The following is a 21,691-nucleotide window of genomic DNA, read 5'->3' as shown; positions in this document are numbered from 1 at the left end:
TAATGTGCAGTAGACAAGAAGTTCTGTGATGATTATTACATTCAGGTAGGTAGCCGTGTTGGTCTGGCGCAGTCGAAATAAATAAATTAAAAATTGTCCCAGTAGCACCTTAGAGACCAACTAAGTTTGTTCTGGGTATAAGCTTTCTGTTATCTGAAGAAGGGTGCATGCACACGAAAGCTTATACCCAGAACAAACATAGTTGGTCTCCAAGGTGCTACTGGACAAGTTTTTAATTTATTTGATTTTTACATTGGAATCATTGCACATGTAATCAATCTCTGCTGAGCTACAACAAATGCCTATGCTGCGTATAAACTCACAAAATGGTTACTTCAAGCTCTCAGAGGAAAAAAACAGATGTAAGGAACCAGTTAACCTGTGGTAGCAGCATGACATCTTAGGAAGGAATGAGGATACCATTTTGCTAGGCTGCTTTTATGTTTAAGGATTAGGACTATCAATAAACTTGAAAGCTTGAAATAAGGATTTATAAGTGCATCAGTTCAAATAAAGACAGGGATGGAGTGTGGAATTTCAAATTTCTCTGTTACTTGTTTTAATAATACATATTTTCAGAATCATATTAATGCTTTGGAAAATGCAGTAATCTGCCTGGGCTTCAGGAAATGAATGTAGAGCACCCTAGATCTATAAAGCAGTGGTGGGAGAAATGATGGTAACGAAAATACAATGCATTGAGAATCAAGATTGGTGTGATGGTAATCAAGGTGCAGTTTTGACCTTAGATGTATAGAAGCACAGTGGCCAAGAGAATGAACTGGCCTGCATCAAGGGTTGTTGTAAATATACCCTGAGCACTTAAGAAAAATCACTATAAATATGAAAACGTGGGGTTTTTCCTGACCTATCAAAATTAAGGTGGCGAGGGAACAGAGCCATATTCTCCCTTCCTTGACCCAGACAGCCTGCATGTTCTATATAGCACTTTGCACGTCCACAGGGCATAAACTCCTACAGAATTCCAGTTTTGCAGAAGCTTTCATTTTGCAAAACAGTGTGAATATTAGTGCAGCTATCTCACCCTAGTAGTAGCTCAGCTTAGTGGTCTACTCACGAGAGTGGTGTAATACACACACAAAGCTTTATTGTGGTCTATAGACCCACAATACACAGTACAACAATTGTATATATCAACAGTTGTTAAGATGTAAGATTGACCTTGCTAGCCAACAGAGCAGCTTTAGCCTGTACATACTGAATTCTGATTTTTACTGCCTCCGAGAGGAATTTTGTTACAGCCAGTTTAATAGTATCAATCTTATCCTCAAGGAGAACCCTGACAAGAAAAGAGTCAGCAATTCCAGGTTGTTTAGGATTGATTAGATGCTGTCTAACCTGTCTAGGGACACGGGTGGCGCTGTGGTCTAAACCACTGAGCCTCTTGGGCCTGCCGATCAGAAGGTTGGCGGTTCAAATCCTTGCGATGGGGTGAGCACCCGTTGCTTGGTCCCAGCTCCTGCCAACCTAGCATACCACTTTAACAGTCATGGCTTCCCCCCAAGAATCTTGGTAAATATGGTCAAATTCTTAAAGTAGGGAGATAACAAAAAACCCTGCTGATATTGGATTCATGACACAGATGGGCCGCAGGTCACATGTGAGCGAGATCATAAATCACTAAAGGCAATATCCCATAACCTGTTTCACAGTTTTGAGGGCAATATCATACTCCAGGTGGGGAAGAAAAGATGATGAAAGACCTATCAAATAGGCCTTACAGGCTATGTTGTTTTTTACCAGGAGCGGATGCACTCCTCGTTCATCAAATGAAGGAGTAGACCGTTCCCAAGGCCATACATGCAGAATCTTAGCCAATATTTCAAAGCACTTCACATGTCATACTTAAAGTGGGAACTCACCAAAGATTATACTGCTAGTTTTATCATTAGAAATTGCAAAAGGCATTCCTCCCCACCAAATCACAGAAGCAGATGTTGTGATATTCCACAGCAGGAAAATCTCTGAAAGTGCCATATCCACACTAGCTCCCACTCCAAATTTTAGAGGGAAATGGAGATCAGTCACAATTTGCCAAAGCCTTGCTACAATAAGCCTCTCATTCCTCAAAACCACAAATAACTGGGGCCTAGCCTTCTCTCGCAATGATCACCCTCTCTGAAATATTGTTTACAGAGAACTGGCAAACGTCCCGGAAGAATCTCCTCTCTTATCGTAATCTGAAATCAATTGCTCTAGAGCAATTTATGAGAAAAGGCTTTGCAGTCCTTTATTCAGGGATACTTGCCTCTAAGCTCAACTAAGAACACAACAAGAGCCTGACTAGGTCTGAGGCCCACCTAGTCCAGGATCCTTTTGTTTCTCCCAGTGGCCAACCAGATGCCCCTATGGAAAGCCCATAAGCAGCCATGACTCAATCACTGCTCCCCAGCCGACTCTGACCTTGGAGGTAATGTATAGCCATCATAACCAGCAGCCTCTGACAGCCTGATCCTATATGAATTTCTCTACTCTCTCTTCAAAGCTGCCCAATTTGGCAGCCCTCGTTATATCCTGTAATGGGGGGTGGGATTTCATAGAGTAACTACGTGCTGTGTGAAGTAAGACATTAATCAGACAACCAGCTTCATTAGATGACACTGGTTCCAGTATTATGCAAGACAGCCTCCTCCCTGACTCACAGCATGCATACTTTATGTTCTTCCACTGTGTCTCTCCTCTTCCTCACAGTTTTTCTAAGCTAAAAAGCCCCAGATGTTGTGAACTGGGATAGTCCAGCCCCATGATCATCCCCAGGTGTGTGGCCAATAGACAGGAATAATGAGAGTTGCAGTCCAACATCTGCAATCACACACACACAAACAAACACAACCCAACAACATCTACAATGAATAAATAACAGCAACATTAAATGATCCAGCAACTGCAGTTAAGATGCTGGGCAGAGCAAGACCGTGTCTACATATAACACCTCTGTTCAAAGATCTTCACTGGTTACCCATTTGCTGTACATAAAGCCCTAAACAGCTTGAGACCATTTTACTTGAGGACATTTTACCTTGTCCTGTATGTGCCTGCTTGACCACTTTGTAACAGTGTCCGTTCCGCAGAACAGAAGCCCCCAATACTTGTTACAACACTTTGGAACTCCCGGCCTATTGACATCAGGCATTTTCACTGTATCCTTTTCAGCACCTGCTTACAACATTTTTGTTCAGGAAAGCCTATCCAGACACAGGTGTGTTATCATCTCTCTTGAGTTTATTGCTTATTCCAATTTATTTTTAAAAATGTTTATCATTAATTGCTTTTCACTGTTTTTATTTATAATTTTAAAATTGATTGTAACTTGCTTAGAGGTTTTGTTGCAATCATGCAGTACCTTTAAAGAATTAAATAAATATGGGGAGCTAAATTTGGGGAAAGCTGGATAAGGTAGCATATGGGCTTTGGGCAGAAACATAGCTTTGTTGAATGTTTTCAGAGCGAATCATGGTTCAGTGATGTATATTTCTGCATATGGAAGTTTCCTGTTTCAATCCCTAGCATCTCCTTTTAAGGTTTTCAAGTAGCAGGCCTGGGGAAAATGTCTACCCAGGATACTGGAGAACAGACAAGAATGAGTGAAACTGACCGACTCCTTATCAAACACACTGCCACAATATTCAGTCCTAGATTATTTCTCCTTGACGGCTTCCTCACAGCTGTTGCATTATACTTGTAAATAGCATCTAGGGCAGGGGTCTGCAACCTTTAAGACAAAAAGAGCCATTTGGACCCGTTTCCGAAGAAAAAAAAACTGGGAGCTGCAAAACCATTGCGACATTTAAAACAAATATATCTCCGGAGCCACGATCTGACAGCGGGCGGGAAGGTGACGTCAGGACAGTGCATGACTAACGCACGCATCGCCCCCATGCGACGTCACAGCCAGTACAGCGCCCGCCACAGTGGGGAGTGTCAGGGCGCACAATGCGCCTCCTCCCCTCGCTAGTATCCGCCCCGGAGCCACGGCAAAGGACTATCAATAAACTTGAAGGCTTGCAATAAGGATTTATAACTGCATCAGTTCAAATAAAGACAGGGATGGAGTGTGGAATTTCAAATTTCTCTGTTACTTGTTATAATAATACATATTTTCAGAATAATATTAATGCTTTGGAAAATGCAATAATCTGCCTGGGCTTCAGGAACTGAATGTAGAGCACCCTAGATCTATAAAGCAGTGGTGCGAGAAATGATGGTAACGAAAATACAATGCATTGAGAATCAAGATTAGTGTGATGGTAATCAAGGTGCAGTTTTGACCTTAGAGGTATAGAAGTACAGTGGCCAAGAGAATGAACTGGCCTGCATCAAGGGTTGTTGTAAATATACCCTGAGCACTTAAGAAAAATCACTATAAATATGAAAACGTGGGGTTTTTCCTGACCTATCAAAATTAAGGTGGCGAGGGAACAGAGCCATATTCTCCCTTCCTTGACCCAGACAGCCTGCATGTTCTATATAGCACTTTGCATGTCCACAGGGCATAAACTCCTACAGAATTCCAGTTGGTTTGCTCTGAACGTTAGTTGGAGGAGAAAACTATCTCAGCTAGGTGTGTTCACAATAAAACGTTAAGTATGGTTTACCATCATGTGGGAAGTGAGCCAGTATCTCAAAAAGCCACCTATGCTGATTTAAGCCAATTAATTTAATACACTGAGATCTATGGGTATACAGTGGTGTACAAATGTAATAAATAAATTAATACATAATCTCTGGACCAGTAATCTTAGGCTGGATTCCAGTTAAGTCTTTCTGGTGCAAACCAGGGAGATGGTGTGCTCTGTGAGTGCCCAGAATCCATTCCATTATGATTGCAGAGTTGGCACTTTTCTTTGGGCCCAGTGATTCAATTTCCTGACAGCAGAGCTTTTGCTTTGGTTTCTGTGTGCAGATTTGTTCTAGAAGAATGAATGAGAAAAGCCTGATGGATCATTCTCTGCAGTTGTTTCCTCATGTGCGAAGCCCCCTCACCCTTAACTTACCCCCTTTTTGAAGGAGACAAGAGCAAATGCCCTAGATCAGGGGTCTAGCATTAACTCTGGAAGTATAGACTCAATTCTGACCAAACTAAGCCTCCTGGTGTATATTTTGCTTTAGGGGGCTTAGTTTGGTCAGGAACGGCTGACAACAAACATGGTGGGAGAAAGTCTAACATAATAGTGACATTATTAACAGTGATCAGGCAAACATCTCTTAATATAGTTTTATTTATTATTGATGAAATGCAAAACCAGGAATTGTAATATTATGCATGACTCTCACTACTTGCCATCTTCTGGCCCCGTTTCAACTCATGTTTTGAAATCTCCTAATGATACAATTATAAGCATCTCAACCCAATGGTGAGAATGGGTTGTCTTCAAAGTTAGTCATGCTCAAGGGAAATCCACTGAAATTAATATACAACTGACATCTGTTAATTTCAATGGGTGCACTCTACGTAGAACCTAGATGGGTACAGCCCAATATTTATAAGATCAGATACTGCAGCCAGCCTCTCCAAAAAGTATTAATTTCCAGTGAATTCACCACACAACCACCAAACAGAAGAAGAACGAGGAGGTGGTTATGTAGTGTCAGGGAACTGACATCAGGGGAAAGGGAGTTGGTAGGGCTCCCAGAGACTGGGAGAGAGTCAGCAGCCAAAGCAGGGACCAGTAGGGGGAGCGAGGGGTCTCTGGAGGAGGATCTCAGTAATGCTGAGAGAGACGCAGCAGCCCAGGCAGGAAACAGCAGGGGAGAGAAAGGGGTGAGAGACACGTCCAGCGAAAATAGTGGGGAGGTGTCAGAAGCAACTGCAGGGAGACCCATACTTCGCCGGAAACTGTCACGTCGTGAGTCCAGGAGACGCGTTTCCGTTAAGGAGCTTCTTTGCTGGAAGCGCTTCCGCAAGCAGCCACTGTCAGACTCTACTAGTGACTAGAGCAGACATGTCTGAGGAGCTCTGTCACACACAGAGGTTTGTGGGGCCGCACAAACTCTGAGGGGGCACAATTTTAAGCACAAGCAGCTAATCAACCCCTGACAGCAGTCTGACAGTCTTTGTACGCTGCCTATGCAGGAGAAAGCCATCATGAGCGACCCAGCCGGAACCGGAGAGGCAGGGGTTGGAGCTGGTCCAAGCTTGGAAGAAAGGTATCAAGCTCTGGAGGTCCAACTTGCGCTGCAGACGGCGAGGCTCGAGGAGAGAAGGGCTCAGGATGCAGACAAAAAGGGGAGAACCACTCAGTTCCCCAGAAAGGTACCAGGATTGGTGCAGAAGTTTGGGGGGGACCCCAAGGATTACCATGCCTTTAGGACAGAGATGCAATATGCCCTGAATGTGCAGTTTGATGAGTTCCCTGATGAGGAATCGCGAGTTGCTTTCGTAATTGGGCATCTTGAGAAGGGGGCGCGGGACTGGGTTCGACCCCTGATGGCAACGCACAATGATATCCTAAAGGACACTATGAAGTTCTTTCGTGCAATGGATATCATGTTTTCCAGCGATATTGAGGAAGGGGTGGTGCGCAGACAGCTAATGGCTTGCAAGCAGGGAAGCAGATCTGTCCGTGAGTACTGGACTGAATTTACCATGCTGATTCACAGATTGGGGTGGGATTTATCGGCAGCCCCCATTCAGATGCTATTTGAAGAAGGTCTTTCTTCGGCTGTGAAAGACGAGCTTTCCCGGAGCCCCAGGGCGGTGTCTATGGATCAGCTGACCAAATCTGCGCTGACCATTGGAGCGCGCCAGGAGGCAAGCGCCTTGGAGAGGCGGGAAGGGAGAGGGGAACGTTGGAAGGAGTTACGCATTCCAGACATTCCTGAGCCAGCTTTCCCGCCGGCAGAGCCGATGGAAATCGGAACAGCACGCGCGCGCGCAGTTTCAAAGCCCAGTGAGGGGGCGAAGAAGGAGGGAAAAGGAGCCCGGAAATGCTATCTCTGCCAACAGCCAGGCCACTTTGCCAGAGTCTGCCCCCAGAGGAAGGAATGGCAAGGGATGGTGGGAGCGGTTGAGGGGGGAGAGCAGGGAGAAACGGAGCAGGTAAAAGCCAACGCCTGGTTGCCACCGTCAGGGCACTGCAGCCAGGCCAAAGAGCAGTAAAAGTGCCCGTGCCAGAAGCTCCTCGACCTGCTCTAGTGATTGAAGTGTCGCTAGAGCTGCAAAATGGACACCCCCTAAAAATAAAGGCGCTGTTGGACTCAGGCAGCTCCTGCAATTTTATGAGCAAGGAGTTTGCTGCTGAACACCAGATACAGACTATCCCTTTAAGCAACCCCCTGCAGGTGACCACGATCGATGGCAGGGAACTGTTGGGAGGAGGAGTCAGCTTGCAGACCGTCCCAATGATAATGAGGGTGGCAAGGCACACAGAACTGATAGCGTTTAATGTGGCCACCTTGGGAGGCGCTCCCATTATTTTGGGAATGAGCTGGCTAGCCCTACATGATCCGCTGGTGGGCTGGCATCAAAGAGTGGTTTCCTTCGGTTCAGCACATTGCTTAGAACACTGCAGGGGGAAAAAGGGGTCAGCAGGGGCCCAAGCCACCCTGGCAGGGACTGAAGTAATGGGGAAGGGGAAGGTGCCACCACAGTATGCTGATCTCAGCGACGTGTTCAGCGAGAAGGAAGCTGACCAACTACCCCCGCATAGGCCCTTTGATTGCCAGATCAATTTACTCCCTGGAGCACAGCTTCCTGTAGGCAAGTTGTATGCCATGTCAGACAGGGAAATGCAGGAGTTGCGAGCGTTCATTGACAAGAACCTGAAGAGAGGCTTCATCAGAGAGTCCAAGGCAGCGGGGGGTAGCCCAGTGTTTTTTGTGGATAAAAAAAACACGGACAAGCCGAGACTTGTATGTGATTTCAGGCGGTTAAATGCAGTGACAGAGCCGGCGGCTTTTCCTATGCCCAGGATTGATGATATTTTGACCAGGGTGCGGAAAGGAAAGATTTTTACAAAGCTGGACCTAAGGGGGGCGTACAACCTGATACGTATAAGGAAAGGGGATGAATGGAAGACCACCATGTTTACCCCTTTGGGGGCATTTGAATACCTCGTTATGCCTTTTGGATTACAAACAGGCTCCGCGTGTTTTCAAGCCTTCATGAACCACGTACTGGGGCCTTTGCTCTACAAGAATTGCGTGGCCTTCTTAGATGACGTGTTGGTGTATTCGGAGAATGAGGAGCAACATGTGAAAGACGTCAGAGAAGTGTTGAGCAGGCTGCAAGCCAACAGGCTGTGGGTGAAACTGGAGAATGTCAGTTTCATACCAAGGAGGTGGAATTCCTGGGGTACCGCTTGTCAGACAAGGGGTTGGCCATGGACCCCGGCAAGGTTCAAGCGGTGCTGGAATGGAAAACACCCAAAACCAAGAAGGATGTGCAGAGGTTCCTAGGGTTTGGAAACTTTTATCGTAAGTTCATCTGAAACTTCGCCCACCTGACGGCGCCCATCACGGACTGTCTCAGCAGTAAAAAGAAGTTTGTTTGGACGGGGGAGGCGGAGCGAGCGTTTGAGGAACTGAAAAGGGCCTTCGCCTCTGATGAACAACTTCTACATGTGGATTTACAAAAAAAGCTGAGGGTTGAAACAGACGCTTCTGACAGAGCCATAGGGGCGGTGCTTCTTCTGCAGCCGGGGAAGGAGGAGTCAGAGTGGCGACCGTGTGCCTTCTTTTCGCGAAAGCTGAACAAATCCGAGAGGAACTACACGGTGTACGACCGGGAACTTCTTGCGATTCATGAGGCCTTCCGGAGATGGAGGCACCTGCTAATTGGTGCACAACATAAGGTTCAAGTGTGCACGGACCATAAGAATCTAGAGTATTGGAGAACTGCGCGAGTGCTCAACCAACGGCAGTTGAGATGGGCCCAGGAGTTCTCCAAATTTAACTTTGAGATTTGTTACGTGCCAGGCCCAGAGAACGTTAGGGCGGACGCTCTCTCACGCAAACCTGAATATTTGGAGGGGGAGGGTGCACCCGAAGAGACCCATGTCATTCCCGAGGACCGCTGGGTGTGTGGGGCGGCATTGGTGGGGCAAAGGGAACTGGTAGAGGGAACGGTGCAGGATGAATACGCCCAGGACAAACTCAGGGGTCTCAGGAGGGAGGGAGACAAACCCGGGGGTTTTGAGGAGAGAAACGGGGCGTTGTACTACAAGGGAGCGTTATATATACCTGAAGGGGAATTGAGGGAAAAGGTACTCAAGCAACTGCACGATAGCCCCACAGCAGGGCATTTTGGGCAACACAAAACCATGTGGCTGGTTACCAGGGAATTCTGGTGGCCCAAGGTCAGGGAAGATGTGCGGGAGTATGTGAGAGGGTGTGACCAATGCCAACGAGCCAAGGGGGAGAGGCGGGCACCGGCAGGTTTATTAGAACCACTACCCACGCCGGAAAGGCCATGGGAGGCAGTGGCAATAGATTTCATGACTGATCTGCCCAGGTCCAGAGGGAAAACAGCCATCATGGTTGTGGTAGACCTGTTAACCAAGATGGCCCACTTTATAGCCTGCTCACATGCGGTCACAGCGGAAGAAACCGCTAAATTGTTTGTGGAAAATGTGTTTAGGCTGCATGGCGCCCCCTTGAGGGTGGTTTCTGACCGAGGGAAACAATTTACTTCCAGGTTCTGGAGGAAGCTCATGAGCTTATTGCATGTAGAGGTGAATTTCTCAACGGCCCGTCATCCAGAAACCAACGGGCAGGCGGAAAGAGCTAATGGTGTCCTCCAGCAATATTTGAGGTGTTATGTGAATGACAGAGAGAATGATTGGGTGGAGAAGCTGGCGTTGGCAGAATTTGCCTACAACAATGCAGAGAACGTGTCCACGGGGATGAGCCCCTTTTTGGCTAATCACGGGTGTCATCCCCGAGCCTTCCCAGGGGGGGAAGGGGAGAACTGGAGCGTTCCAGCCGCAGAACAGTTCGTTGAAGAAATGGAAGCGATCCATCGCCAGCTCCAACTTAATTTAAACAGGGCGAAGGAGGAATATAAGAGGCAGGCAGACAAAACCAGAAGGGAAGGGGAAAGCATTAGGGTGGGGGACCAGGTGTGGCTGTCCACCCAAGGGTTACCATTCAAAGGAGGTTGTAAGAAGTTAAGACCCAAGAGGCTGGGCCCATTTGAAGTCACGCAGCAGGTCAACCCAGTGGCTTTCAGACTCCGGTTACCGAACCACATGAAGCTGCACCCAGTGTTCCACAGGTCGTTGCTGTCACCGTATAAAGGGGACAGAGAAGGGAGGGTCAATAGGGGACCAGCTATGGAGGGAAAAGAACACAGCTACCATGTAGCAGAGATTCTCGATTCCAGGTGGAAGGGAGATCAAGTAGAGTATTTGGTAATGTGGGAAGGGGAGCCGGAGTCGGAAAACACCTGGGTCAGGGCAGAGGAGGTAGATGACGAGGTTTTGATAGAAACTTTTCATCAGAGATTCCCTTGTAAACCTCAGCCAGTGGCGAGGTTCCGGAGGGAATACTTCGCCACCACCGACGAAGAAGAAGAGTTGGAGGGGTTCTCTGATTTCGAGGCGGAGGAGGATTCAGCGAGCCGGAACGAAGACCGATGGAGGGAAATGTTTGAGACGTCTGAAGATGAAGAGGATTCTTTTCGGGGTTTCAGCTCCTCACCGCCCAGAGGAGAGAGTAGGGGCGGGGGGGAAGGGGGCCCTGGAGGGGAGGTGGATGTCAGGGAACTGACATCAGGGGAAAGGGAGTTGGTAGGGCTCCCAGAGACTGGGAGAGAGTCAGCAGCCAAAGCAGGGACCAGTAGGGGGAGCGAGGGGTCTCTGGAGGAGGATCTCAGTAATGCTGAGAGAGACGCAGCAGCCCAGGCAGGAAACAGCAGGGGAGAGAAAGGGGTGAGAGACACGTCCAGTGAAAATAGTGGGGAGGTGTCAGAAGCAACTGCAGGGAGACCCATACTTCGCCGGAAACTGTCACGTCGTGAGTCCAGGAGACGCGTTTCCGTTAAGGAGCTTCTTTGCTGGAAGCGCTTCCGCAAGCAGCCACTGTCAGACTCTACTAGTGACTAGAGCAGACATGTCTGAGGAGCTCTGTCACACACAGAGGTTTGTGGGGCCGCACAAACTCTGAGGGGGCACAATTTTAAGCACAAGCAGCTAATCAACCCCTGACATGTAGGAATAATAAAAAATTGAATGAATGTGGAGAGGGAATGTGGTTTTAATTCATTTTTATGTTCCTGGAATTACAAAGGCTGAATACATTCTTACTTAACTAAGCCTGCAAAAAAGAAAAAGAAAAAAGTTTGCTCTATTGTACAAACAAGAAGAAAATCATACATGTTTTCAACGTTAAAGCTACTTGCATGGCCAAGGTAGGATTTGTATCTAGGTCACAAATACTTTCTGCCATAGCCTACAAACTTATTTAATGATTCAGGAAGAAGTTGGATATTTGACAGATGATGCTTCAACATTCACAGACAGGCACTCTGTGAAAAACGGAGTTCACTAACAGATCCTCATATTCTGAGAAATGGGAACTGGGCCTGAATTTCCCCAATTTTCAGGCCCAGCATGTAAATTGCCTCAGGTGGGATTAGCTCCTCCTCCCACCAGACTATCCTTGTGACACTAGTCCCCTCTCGTTTCCCAAAAAGGGACTGAGGCAGGACAACTGATGTACAACCCTTGCAGTTGTAGCACAGCCCTCATTTCTAAGACCTAAACACTGCCAGTTTCTTTCAAACATGCTCAGATTACTTCTGGGAAATTTGGCAAATTGAGTTCTCAGTACCTCCCAGCTTACTCTGTTCAGCTGGAAGGCACCAGGAAGCCCAAAGTTAGGGTTGCCATATGTCTGGGAAATCCCAGACACATCCTCTTTTGGGGAGCCAACATGCCCATCCGGGAAGATTTTTACATTTTAAAGGAAATTTTCAGGGTTTGGGAGGATTTGTTTGTTAGCTTGTTTTTTTCTTTTGACTCGGGCGCAGGTGGCTCAGGTTGTCCTCCTTTTTGCTCTTCAAGATATGGCAACCCTACCAAGGTCTACATCAGCAATGAATCCTTCAGAGCAGGAATGGCCAACATAGCACCCACAGGTGACATGGCACCCATGGAGACCTTCAATGATGCCCCTTGGCAGGGGGCCCAGGCTCTGAGCTTCCATTTTAATTTTTAAAAGTATCTAGCCCGCTTAGAAAGTTAGGAAACAAAATGTAGAGGGATCCTTCTAAGCGATTTCTGTTAAACGAACCAGTCTGCCAACTGCTGTCAGTATATTTAGCCAATGAGTGATGTCAAAGCTGTGATCTTTCCTGTGGTGGGTTCAGTTGTGATCTGGTACTCCGTAGAAATTATTTTCTGTGAATTCCACTACACAATTAATATGGAAACCCAGGAAACCATTAAGAATTCACTGTATAATTAACTTGCAGTACAATGGTATACATGTCTAGACAGAAGCAAGTCTATTGTGTTTAGTGAGGCTTGCCCCAGTTAAGTGGGTACAAGATCATAGAATCACAGAACTGTAGAGTTGGAAGGGACCACAGGGGTCATCTAGTCCAACTCCCTGCAATGCAGGAATCTTTTGCCCAATGCGGGGCTCAAACCCATAACTCTGATATTTGGCTTAGGGTTGACATTGGAGGAAACAGGATTCTTGTGCCTTTAGAAGTTGCATCTCTGCAATCAGGTAGAGAAGGACAGAGTTGACTTCTCATGGTAAGCTTGAGATTGTCTTCTTGGGGGCGGGGGCAACAGCGACTGTACTCTCTAACTTTGTGTTGTGCCGTGCCCCTCCAGGGCAGTCATTTCGTGACTGGCACCCACAGCACTCTCTCAGAATCCAAAAGGTGGCCAATTCCTGCTTCAGAACATGCCATTTGAATAAAGTATAGGACTTTAACAAATTCAAAGCAATTTGTTAACACATAGTTGGTCCAGATACACAGAAAGAATCAACTCAATCCCTACTTTCCCTGCCACAAAGTTGGATAATCCCAAAAGCTACCTTGGCAAATTAGCTTACACAACATAGCAGAAGCAAAAAGAAGATGCTGCAGTAATGGAAACACATTCTGCGTTCACATTACTCCCAATTGGCTTTAGTACCTTGAAAAATGTACAACATAATGGAGTTGGGGAGGTTCCTACATGGGAAAAATCTGTTTTAACTCAAGTGTCCTAATTCAAATTGCTTTCAATAGTTAATGTCCAAGTGTGGAGAAACTTGACAAGATTGGTTCTGAGTTAATTTCACTCCTGCTTGCACTCCCTCATCTTTTCCTTTTTTTAAAAAAGGCATGTGAGCAAATTTCCCTCTTATAAGTTCATTAGTAACAATGAAATCTTCTGATTGCAAGAAAAATATTTCATGTTTTTAGGGTTGTTTACTAAATGTATGTACAGTAAATATGCTAAATCAGATCATTCTTCAATGCAAACTGAAAACTTTCTGAGGCATCTTACCCTATGCAGATTACCAATTTGCACAGAAAATTTTTCCAATTCAGAATTTTCCAGAAAATTCATGTGACTACTCTTAACAGTAGAAGCAAACTGTGTGTGAAACCATTCCAACAGTCTAGCCCTCCTTCTTTGAGTTTCATCCAGCTTTTCCAGCACCCCATTAAAAAATATCTAGAGACAGTGCTGAGACATCCAAAATGGAATGTTTATGCCATGACATGTCTACCATATTGCATTCAAGTCTCTTAAAAGCTATTAATTTGTGCACATCCCCACACAACAAATGAAGTCACCCACTTGAAGGGAAGGCTCCCCACCCCACCCCCCACTGCAGACTCACTATTCAATCTGGCCTGGGAAAAACTCCTTCCCAGCCACTACAATAGCAGACAGATCCTGAATTTCAGTGCTCTAGCATCAACTTGAATCTTCTTCTTCTTTTACTGTTTCTATTACACTTCATATTTCTCAGTGTCAAGTAACCATGCAAAAAATTTATAGCCTTTTTTCTGATCTTGGGGCTACCCTGCTGAATGCACTAGTACCCTTCAGGAGTAAATGGTGGGGGGCTGCAACTTAGGGTGGGTGGGTGTTTTGTTTTGTTTTGTTTTTTACAAGGAGCTCAGCACAAAAAACATTTCTGTCATTTTCCATGTAAAATCAAATAATACTGGGATAAAAGATGACAGACAGTAGAGAAATCTAAAAGCAAAATGACTGCTGCTAACTATCTAGGCTTTCTGAAAACTGGGTAAGTGTAGGTGTGGAATTGGTGACTAATCACAACTGCCATCCATTTCAACAGTCAGCTTTGCCTTCACTTTAATTCATTAGCAACACAAAGTACATTATCTGATGCAATCTATTCAGCTTTGCAACAAACCTTTTCTGTCATATCTGATTAATGATAACATTAACCAAATGTGATTTTGGTTAAATACTGTGCAACACCCCTCCGTTTTAATTTTTAAAAGGGAACAAAATGCTTGCTTAGAAGAAAAACAGTCCAATTTCCACATTGGTCCTGCTGGTGTGCATTGCTGCTGCCCAAATAACTCTCAGAATTTCCTGCTGTACCTTCCGCAGATATGGGAAGGCTTGCATGGCAAATGGTTTTTCTAGGAAGAATGGTTTAGGGTTAGTTTTGCATAAACAAAGCAGGTTTCAGCAGTGATTATTTATTCATATAGGGTTTAAAAACTAAAGTTGTTTGTGTGAACTATACATTCAGGGCTCGCCACCAATGTTGCATTCATATATATTTTGTCAGTTAGAAAACTCACCCATGGTTTTTTGCAATGCACAAAAAAGGCCATGAAGCTACGAGCGTGTGCCAAGTTTGGCTTACCTAACTGGTCCCTTTCCTGAATGCTCAAACCAACATCTAGTCCACTCCACTTCCTGTTACGGAAGTTGCCTTACCCAAGTCAGACCACTGGGTCCATATGGGTCAGGACTGTCTACACTGACTAGCAGCGGCTCTCCAGGGTTTAAGGCAGGAATCTCTCTCAGCTCCATCTGGAGACACCAGGAATTGGGCCCTTCTGCACGAAAAGCAGGTGTTCGACCACTGAGCTACGGCCCTTCCCCAACATTCACTTAGCAATGTATTTATTTGAAATGTTTAAGTATTTTGTTAACTTCGTTTGTGTTAAATATCTATTCTGTAAAGAAATTCCTTCCAGTAGCACCTTAAAGACCAACTAAGTTAGTTCTTGGTATGAGCTTTCGTGTGCATGCACACTTCTTCAGATACACATGTATCTGAAGAAGTGTGCATGCACACAAAAGCTCATACCAAGAACTAACTTAGTTGGTCTTTAAGGTGCTACTGGAAGGAATTTCTTTATTTTGACTATGGCAGACCAACACGGCTACCTATCTGTAACTGAATCTATTCTGTAGTTGACCTCCTTTGTAATGTTTTATTCTGAAATCTTTAAGACAATATTTTAGTTTTCTGTTAATTATGTTGCTTTGTTTTATAGATGTTTTATTGATTTTTTAATATTCTGTAAACCGCTTTGAGATTTTTCTCAAAAATATAAAGTGGTATAGAAATGAAATGAAATGAAAAAGAAAGAAAGAAAGAAACTTGTATCAAAAGCAATACCTCTAGCTATGTTGCAATGCACACATAATTATTTTATTTGTTTGATTGTTTTAGATATTAGCATCATATATTTTAGGACAAAGAGCTCACAAGATTGCTTACAAAAAATAAGCATAAAAACCACAAGAAGTCACAATGCACAAAGTATTTTAAAACATGCCAGTTCCAACACACTCACCAACATAAAATTACTGTAGTCACAAAAGGCTCTAATAAAGCAAGACAAACCCTATTCAAGCTCTGTCCAAAGAAAATTAAAGAGGGCATTTGGCAGAGTTCCCTAGGAAGGGAATTCTGATGGGGGGCACCACTGAAAAGGGCCTGGCTCTGGGGCCCATCAACCTGTTCTTGTTGCCACAGAAATTTCACCTAAAATTCAATGGAAGTGTTAGGGTTCTTCCTCGAGCAAAACATTGAAGGAATTTTAGTGGAAGCCCAAAGTGTTTTTGTAACACTAGTGACACTTCTCAGGATAATGGCTGTTACTGGGGAGGAGCAACAGCTCAGTGGCAAAGTGCATGAACGCTTTGAGTCCCAGGTTCAATCCCTGGCAGCTCCAGTTAAGAAGACAAAGACTCTCTGCCTGAGACCTTACTGTACCAATTGCCAATGTAGACAAAAATACTTTTGGAGGGACAAATAATGTGGTCTGTTATAAGGCAGCTTCTTTCAGCAGACAGCCAGGTGAGAGACAGATCAGAGATAGTATCACAGGCTAAGCAGAAATAGTGGCAAGAATTCTGCCATTCAATTTTCGATAAACCGAAAATTAATTGCTGCTGCACAGAAATACTAGCTGAATAACCAGTGTACAGCAACTGCATTTATTGCAGTATAAACTTATAACCTGGAACATGGTATGCTAAACTGCCAGAAAGGCCTTTGCTCTCACACTCATGTCTCAACAAAAAAAGGAAGAACACCAAACTTTCAGGGGGGAAACATCAAATGGGAGTATGCCACTTCAGAAGGAAAATGAAGGATTGCATGCTTCAGTGCTCTCTTGTGTCAAAACCTATTGGACTTGAAAAGCTAGCAATCTCATGAGAATGGTAAGCTAGAACCTTTCTACCTGACATACTGACTTTCCACATGCAGGGTTATGTAGGTGGATGTGTCATATAGGTCCCAGAAATCCTCTCTGAGGTGGGAGCCAAGTTTAGGGGGAGTGGAAAAGTCAAATGTGAGTGTGAGCTAACCTTTGTTAACATATTCAGAAATGCCCGAGATAAGACGTTGCAAGTTGCACTCACGCAGAGGCTACATGGTAGCAGGAATACTAAATGGTCTATCTATCCCAAAACTGGATGATGTCGTTGCCTCCATCTTTAGAGGCTAGTGTTAACATTTTCAAGGCTGTAAGAAGGATGTGATGAGTCATGGCATGCAGGGAGAAAATGAAATGGGGAAAGTGGCCTTTTATCACCAATACAAGATATAAATAATTAAAAGAGAAAAATTAAGGAAATATACATACATATATCTGGCGATTCATCAGAACCATCTGGACAATCCTTCTCTCCATCACATCTCCAGCCCATGGATATGCAAGTGATCTGATCTTTACATGCAAACTTTGTGGGGCTACATGTCTTCGGTGCTATATAGAGGCAAACAAATGGAAAAAGAAAGGGGGGGTTAGTTCTTCAAGACATGTCATTAAGAATCATTTCAAAGCTAGCCACTTAAAAAGCAAGCTGACTCTGACCTTGGTACAGGGCTCATCCATATTCACAACACTTCAGGAAAGTGTCAGATTAAAATGTGAGGTATTAATTAGAGCAAAGCAGGAGCCAAGAGTCAGGGTGCGAATCAAATTGTAAAAGACCATTTACCCTGAATAATAAGCCCAATCCATTTTCTTTTATTTACATGCTAAATTTTGGTGTGGAAGCACCACCAAATAAAAACAAAGTGGAAGGTTTAAAGCCAGACTATGTATTGTGTGTACATTGGTTGGTAAATCTGCCTATTAGTTAACTGGAACACAGAAACAAACCACAGAGAGCATCTAGTGTGATCCGCCCGCCCTGCCCCCCCAAGTCACCAAGATACAAAATCTGTCAAGTCAATGCATGAGAACTTCAAACTCAAACTTTGGACCCAACACTGACTTCAACCCCACAGTTGACAATGGAGGACAGGTAAACCAGCATTAGGGTGCTCTAGTGCTGGGATGGGTATCCTGTGCCCCTTTCATACAGTGTTGGACTCCAACTCCTATCAGTCCCAGCCAGCATGGCCAATTGTCAGGGATAATGAGAATTGTAGTCTAACAAAATCTAGCTGGTTCCTCATCCCTGCTCTAATGTGTCCCAAACCTACCCATTCTGCCTTTTAGTTGACAATGGGCTTTTGTCCACCATTTAATGACCATGTAACTCTGAATTCACTTCACATATCAGCCTGACCACAAACATACAGAAACTGGTAGCATCCTCGTGTAAATTATATGTCTATGAATGTAGACTATGAGCCAGGAAGTCCGCAGTTCATAACTTAATCACACACTCAATGGATAGCTATTATTTTTCTTATTAATTAATTAATAATTATATTCTGATTTTTTTTTTTACTGAGCCCTTCTCCCCAAGCGGGTCACAATGATTTAAAATACCACAACCACTGTGCAAATCACTATTCATTCAGACAGGAAGGACTAACTTTACCCATGGCTTGCAGTGCTGGGATTTCCAATGCTGGCAATATGAGTGTGGGCACTATACAGGTTAACCCACCCACCCATTCTCCCAGGTCAAGGTTGCAGTCTCTGCCATTGCTGTCTGAGCATACAGGGGGCTAATCAGTTTCCCTCCTGACATAGCAACGTTAACGTGATCTGGACCCCCAGCTTTGTTCGATTATACTCTCCAAGTGGTGACTTCTCCGTGGGATGAGGCACACGGAATAGCCTCTTCTGAAGTGGTGACTGCAAAGGGAACATCTGATGTCATTATTTCTACATGGAACAGTTCCTCTGTGCAAACACAGCATATGTTTGACTAAAGGGTGGCTTTCAGAAGGCTGCTCATCCCTTCCAAGCCTCCACATTTGGAAAACAGGTACATTTCTGTGGTGCGTTGTTGATATGGTGGTCTTTGGAGTTGAAAAACATATACGCTGTTTTCAAGGGAAGAGGTAAACAGTGGGCAAGCAACGAAAATAATGTTTCCACATAATTCTTCCCCCTCCAATCTGGACTACTGAATGCTGACAAAACAACACATGAAGCTCTGTGAGGTTTGTGAGGTTAAAACTCAAAGAATGTTCTCCATGATTCAGCTGCCGTAATGGCCAGAAGAAGACTGAATGAGGGGTGAACAAGATGTGAACTTAAATATGTAGCAGGCAGCTGTATTACGTTGCTTTTCCTTAGCTAGCTACAGGGATGGAGATAGCTGGATTCTCATGGTGAAAGCAGAAAGCAGGAAGGGCAGGCATATCTCTACATTCCCCCAACAAACTGGAAAGGAGATCTGCCACCAGCACTAAGTAGGATTAGTAGCCTTAGAAGAAAGTGTGTCTAGTGGTGTCCATTTCAACTGGGGGGATTAGGATTAGGAGTTTTAACCCTTCTCCTACCAAAGTCCAAATTAAAACCTCCCCCAAGCTGCTACTTATACCAGGAGGGAACCTTCAACAGGCACAACTGGGAGCCTTCCTCTCAATTTAAATAGGAAGTGGGCCAGATTTTATTGTTGGGACCACTCAGTGCAGGAGGGTTAAACTCTCCTTCCCACCCAATCTGGTTAGATACACACAACACACCATAGTACATAATGCAGAACAGGGGTGAGGAACCTCCAGTCCATGGTCCAAATAAGGCCCAGCAGGCTATTTTGGTCAAGCCACACCCACCTGCCAACCACACTGTTATGTGTGGGTCAGTAAAAAGGCAAGAGGGCAGGGCCAAAAGATCAACTTGGTTGCGCAGGGTCAAGCACCAGGCTTCTGAAATGCTGGTGACCAGTGGGACTTCAAAGCACAGTGCAGGACTTTCCCCAAGAAATGAAAAAAAGGGCGAAACAAAATAAGGTGGGAGCAGTCAGGCCCTACAACATCCACACACAAGAGGAAGAGAAACCAGTGGGGTATAGTGATTTAAAGTGCCAGACATGTCTAGGGAGACCCAGAATCAAATCCCCCACTTAACCATGAAGTTCTCTGGCTGATCTTGAGCCAATTACTCTCTCTCAGCCTAAATAAACTTGCTTCCTGGCCAATGCAGCCAGCAACAAGGGCTGCAGCTGCCTGGCTTAATATTTTGTTTATGCCTGTTTTCTTGTCCCAATTTGATGACTCAGCAGTATAAAAATAAAAGGACAAGTTGAACATATTTGCCAAAATGTAAAGACTGATGCATCATGCAAACTCCAATGCCAACCAGGCATCTGTTGACAGATGTCTGTCCACATGGATTCTCTAAAAAGTGGGTTTAGCATACCATAAAAGTGATACCACATCCCAAGGAGACAGGTATCACTTTTCAAGTATACTAAACCTGCTTTAGCGAAAGCACAAGGGCAGAAACCATGACCCAGACAGTTGGATCTGTGGCTATTTGCCACAGCAGTTACACAGAACAGCAGCACTTAAGAGTAGTAGACCAGAGAACCCTGGGTTCAGATCCCCACTGCTAAACCTCACAGGGTTGTTGTGAAGATAAAATGGAAGGTGGGAGTACACTGCCTTGAGCTCCTCAAAGGAAAGGCATGATATAAGGAGTAAATAAACAGAAGCTAGCAAACCATATACTTCCAATGTAGCACATGCTGAGGGCAAACAACAGCAGAGGTTGAGAGTCTACAGAAGCCTTTGGCTACTCCCTGTTGGGGACAGAATGATGGCTAGATGGACCTTGGCATGGTCCAACAAATGCAGAGACTTATGACTAGAGCCTTACGACTTCCTCTCTTATTCATCCCCAACCATCTGTGCTCTGAATGTCTAACCTAATATTAGACGCTATTATATTCAAAGGACAAATTATACCACGACTGCCTCCAGCCAGGGCAAAGTGGATCTTCCTTCTTATTTACAAGTATTAAATTGGGATAAGGGATGCAAGGGTACAGGGAAGGCAGAAGATATGTTACTGCAGAAATCATACAACTTGTTTTAGGGCATTTGTAACGCTGTTTGGTAGGCATTAATTCACACCACGTCTCCTGCTGCTAGAGTCTATTCTTCAAGGAGGACATTCTACATGATGCAGCTGCCATCTGCTAATTGCTGCCCATCTTCTATGCCTTGGAGTTTTGTCCTATCACACATGTGCAAAATAATGAAAGCCAATGAAAGCCAAAAAGTCAATGCTATTAGCACCAACCGAGGGGCTGTGCTGCACAAGAGCAATTAAACCACAATCCAAGAAGTATCACAGCACCCAAGGAACAAATGGATTTAGAATAGGGCAAGGAGGTCTCTTGCTCTGCAGGCAACATGCTCCTGAAGCATCTGGCCTAGAATTCTGAGGTGAAAGAAGGTGGCTGGAGGGGAATTCAAGTCAGGGTGTTGCAATCAAAGGCACTGATTATTTCAGGCGGCTCCCCCTAACTAAATCCAGGAGACGGAGACCCAGCCACCTGGAATAAACAAACCTAGCGCTTCTACCTTAACTCATCCAAACTAGAACCATGCCCAACTGATTACAGTAGATCTCATTTCCAAAGTCCCTGGGATTTGGGATGCGTAAGAGTTCTGTGGCTCTCAAGTTCTTCAGCTTCACCAGGCTGTACTGTAAGGCCTAAAATGACTGCAGATTAAATCCCGACACAAACAACTCTTAAGTGGATAACCTAAAGAGTCTGTAATGAAGGGGGGGGGTCAGTGCTTACAGTGTACCCAGCAGCTGAAGATCAGCTCAAGAGAGTTATAGCACTGCCAAAGCTCTAAGCTTATCTGTTATTATAATTGGATATTCCCGTTAAACTATCCCTATGGCTGACCCCTGGGACCTGCCACTCAGACACAAAAGGCAACCCACTACTCCTGACCTGCGTTTCTCCGCTCTTCCTCGTCCCTCCACTCCCCAATTAATCTCATCCTGACGAGCCTGTCAAAGCGCTTTTGGAGAAACCCAAGCCTCATCCTGGATTTACAGAGCTTT

General features: G+C 44.9%; 1 protein-coding gene and 1 long non-coding RNA gene across 6 annotated transcripts in view; one reads left to right on the top strand and one right to left on the bottom strand.

Annotated features, from left to right (window-relative positions):
* Positions 1–21,691, bottom strand: part of LOC309523675 (low-density lipoprotein receptor-related protein 1) — a 217,355-nt gene that overhangs the window by 119,301 nt on the left and 76,363 nt on the right. For all 5 annotated transcript variants that reach the window (XM_082207669.1, XM_082207671.1, XM_082207670.1 and 2 more), the window contains one exon: positions 17,060–17,182. In XM_082207669.1, coding sequence (XP_082063795.1) covers positions 17,060–17,182 — 123 coding nt within the window. The remainder of the gene's footprint in view (positions 1–17,059; positions 17,183–21,691) is intronic.
* LOC309524549 overlaps positions 1–21,691 on the top strand; it is a 68,243-nt gene that overhangs the window by 42,847 nt on the left and 3,705 nt on the right. The gene's annotated exons all lie outside the window — the stretch shown is intronic.

Source organism: Podarcis vaucheri (genome assembly GCF_965113315.1).
Source record: "Podarcis vaucheri genome assembly, chromosome: 2".
NCBI lineage: Eukaryota > Metazoa > Chordata > Lepidosauria > Squamata > Lacertidae > Podarcis > Podarcis vaucheri.
This window is presented reverse-complemented; position numbering and strand designations above follow the sequence as displayed.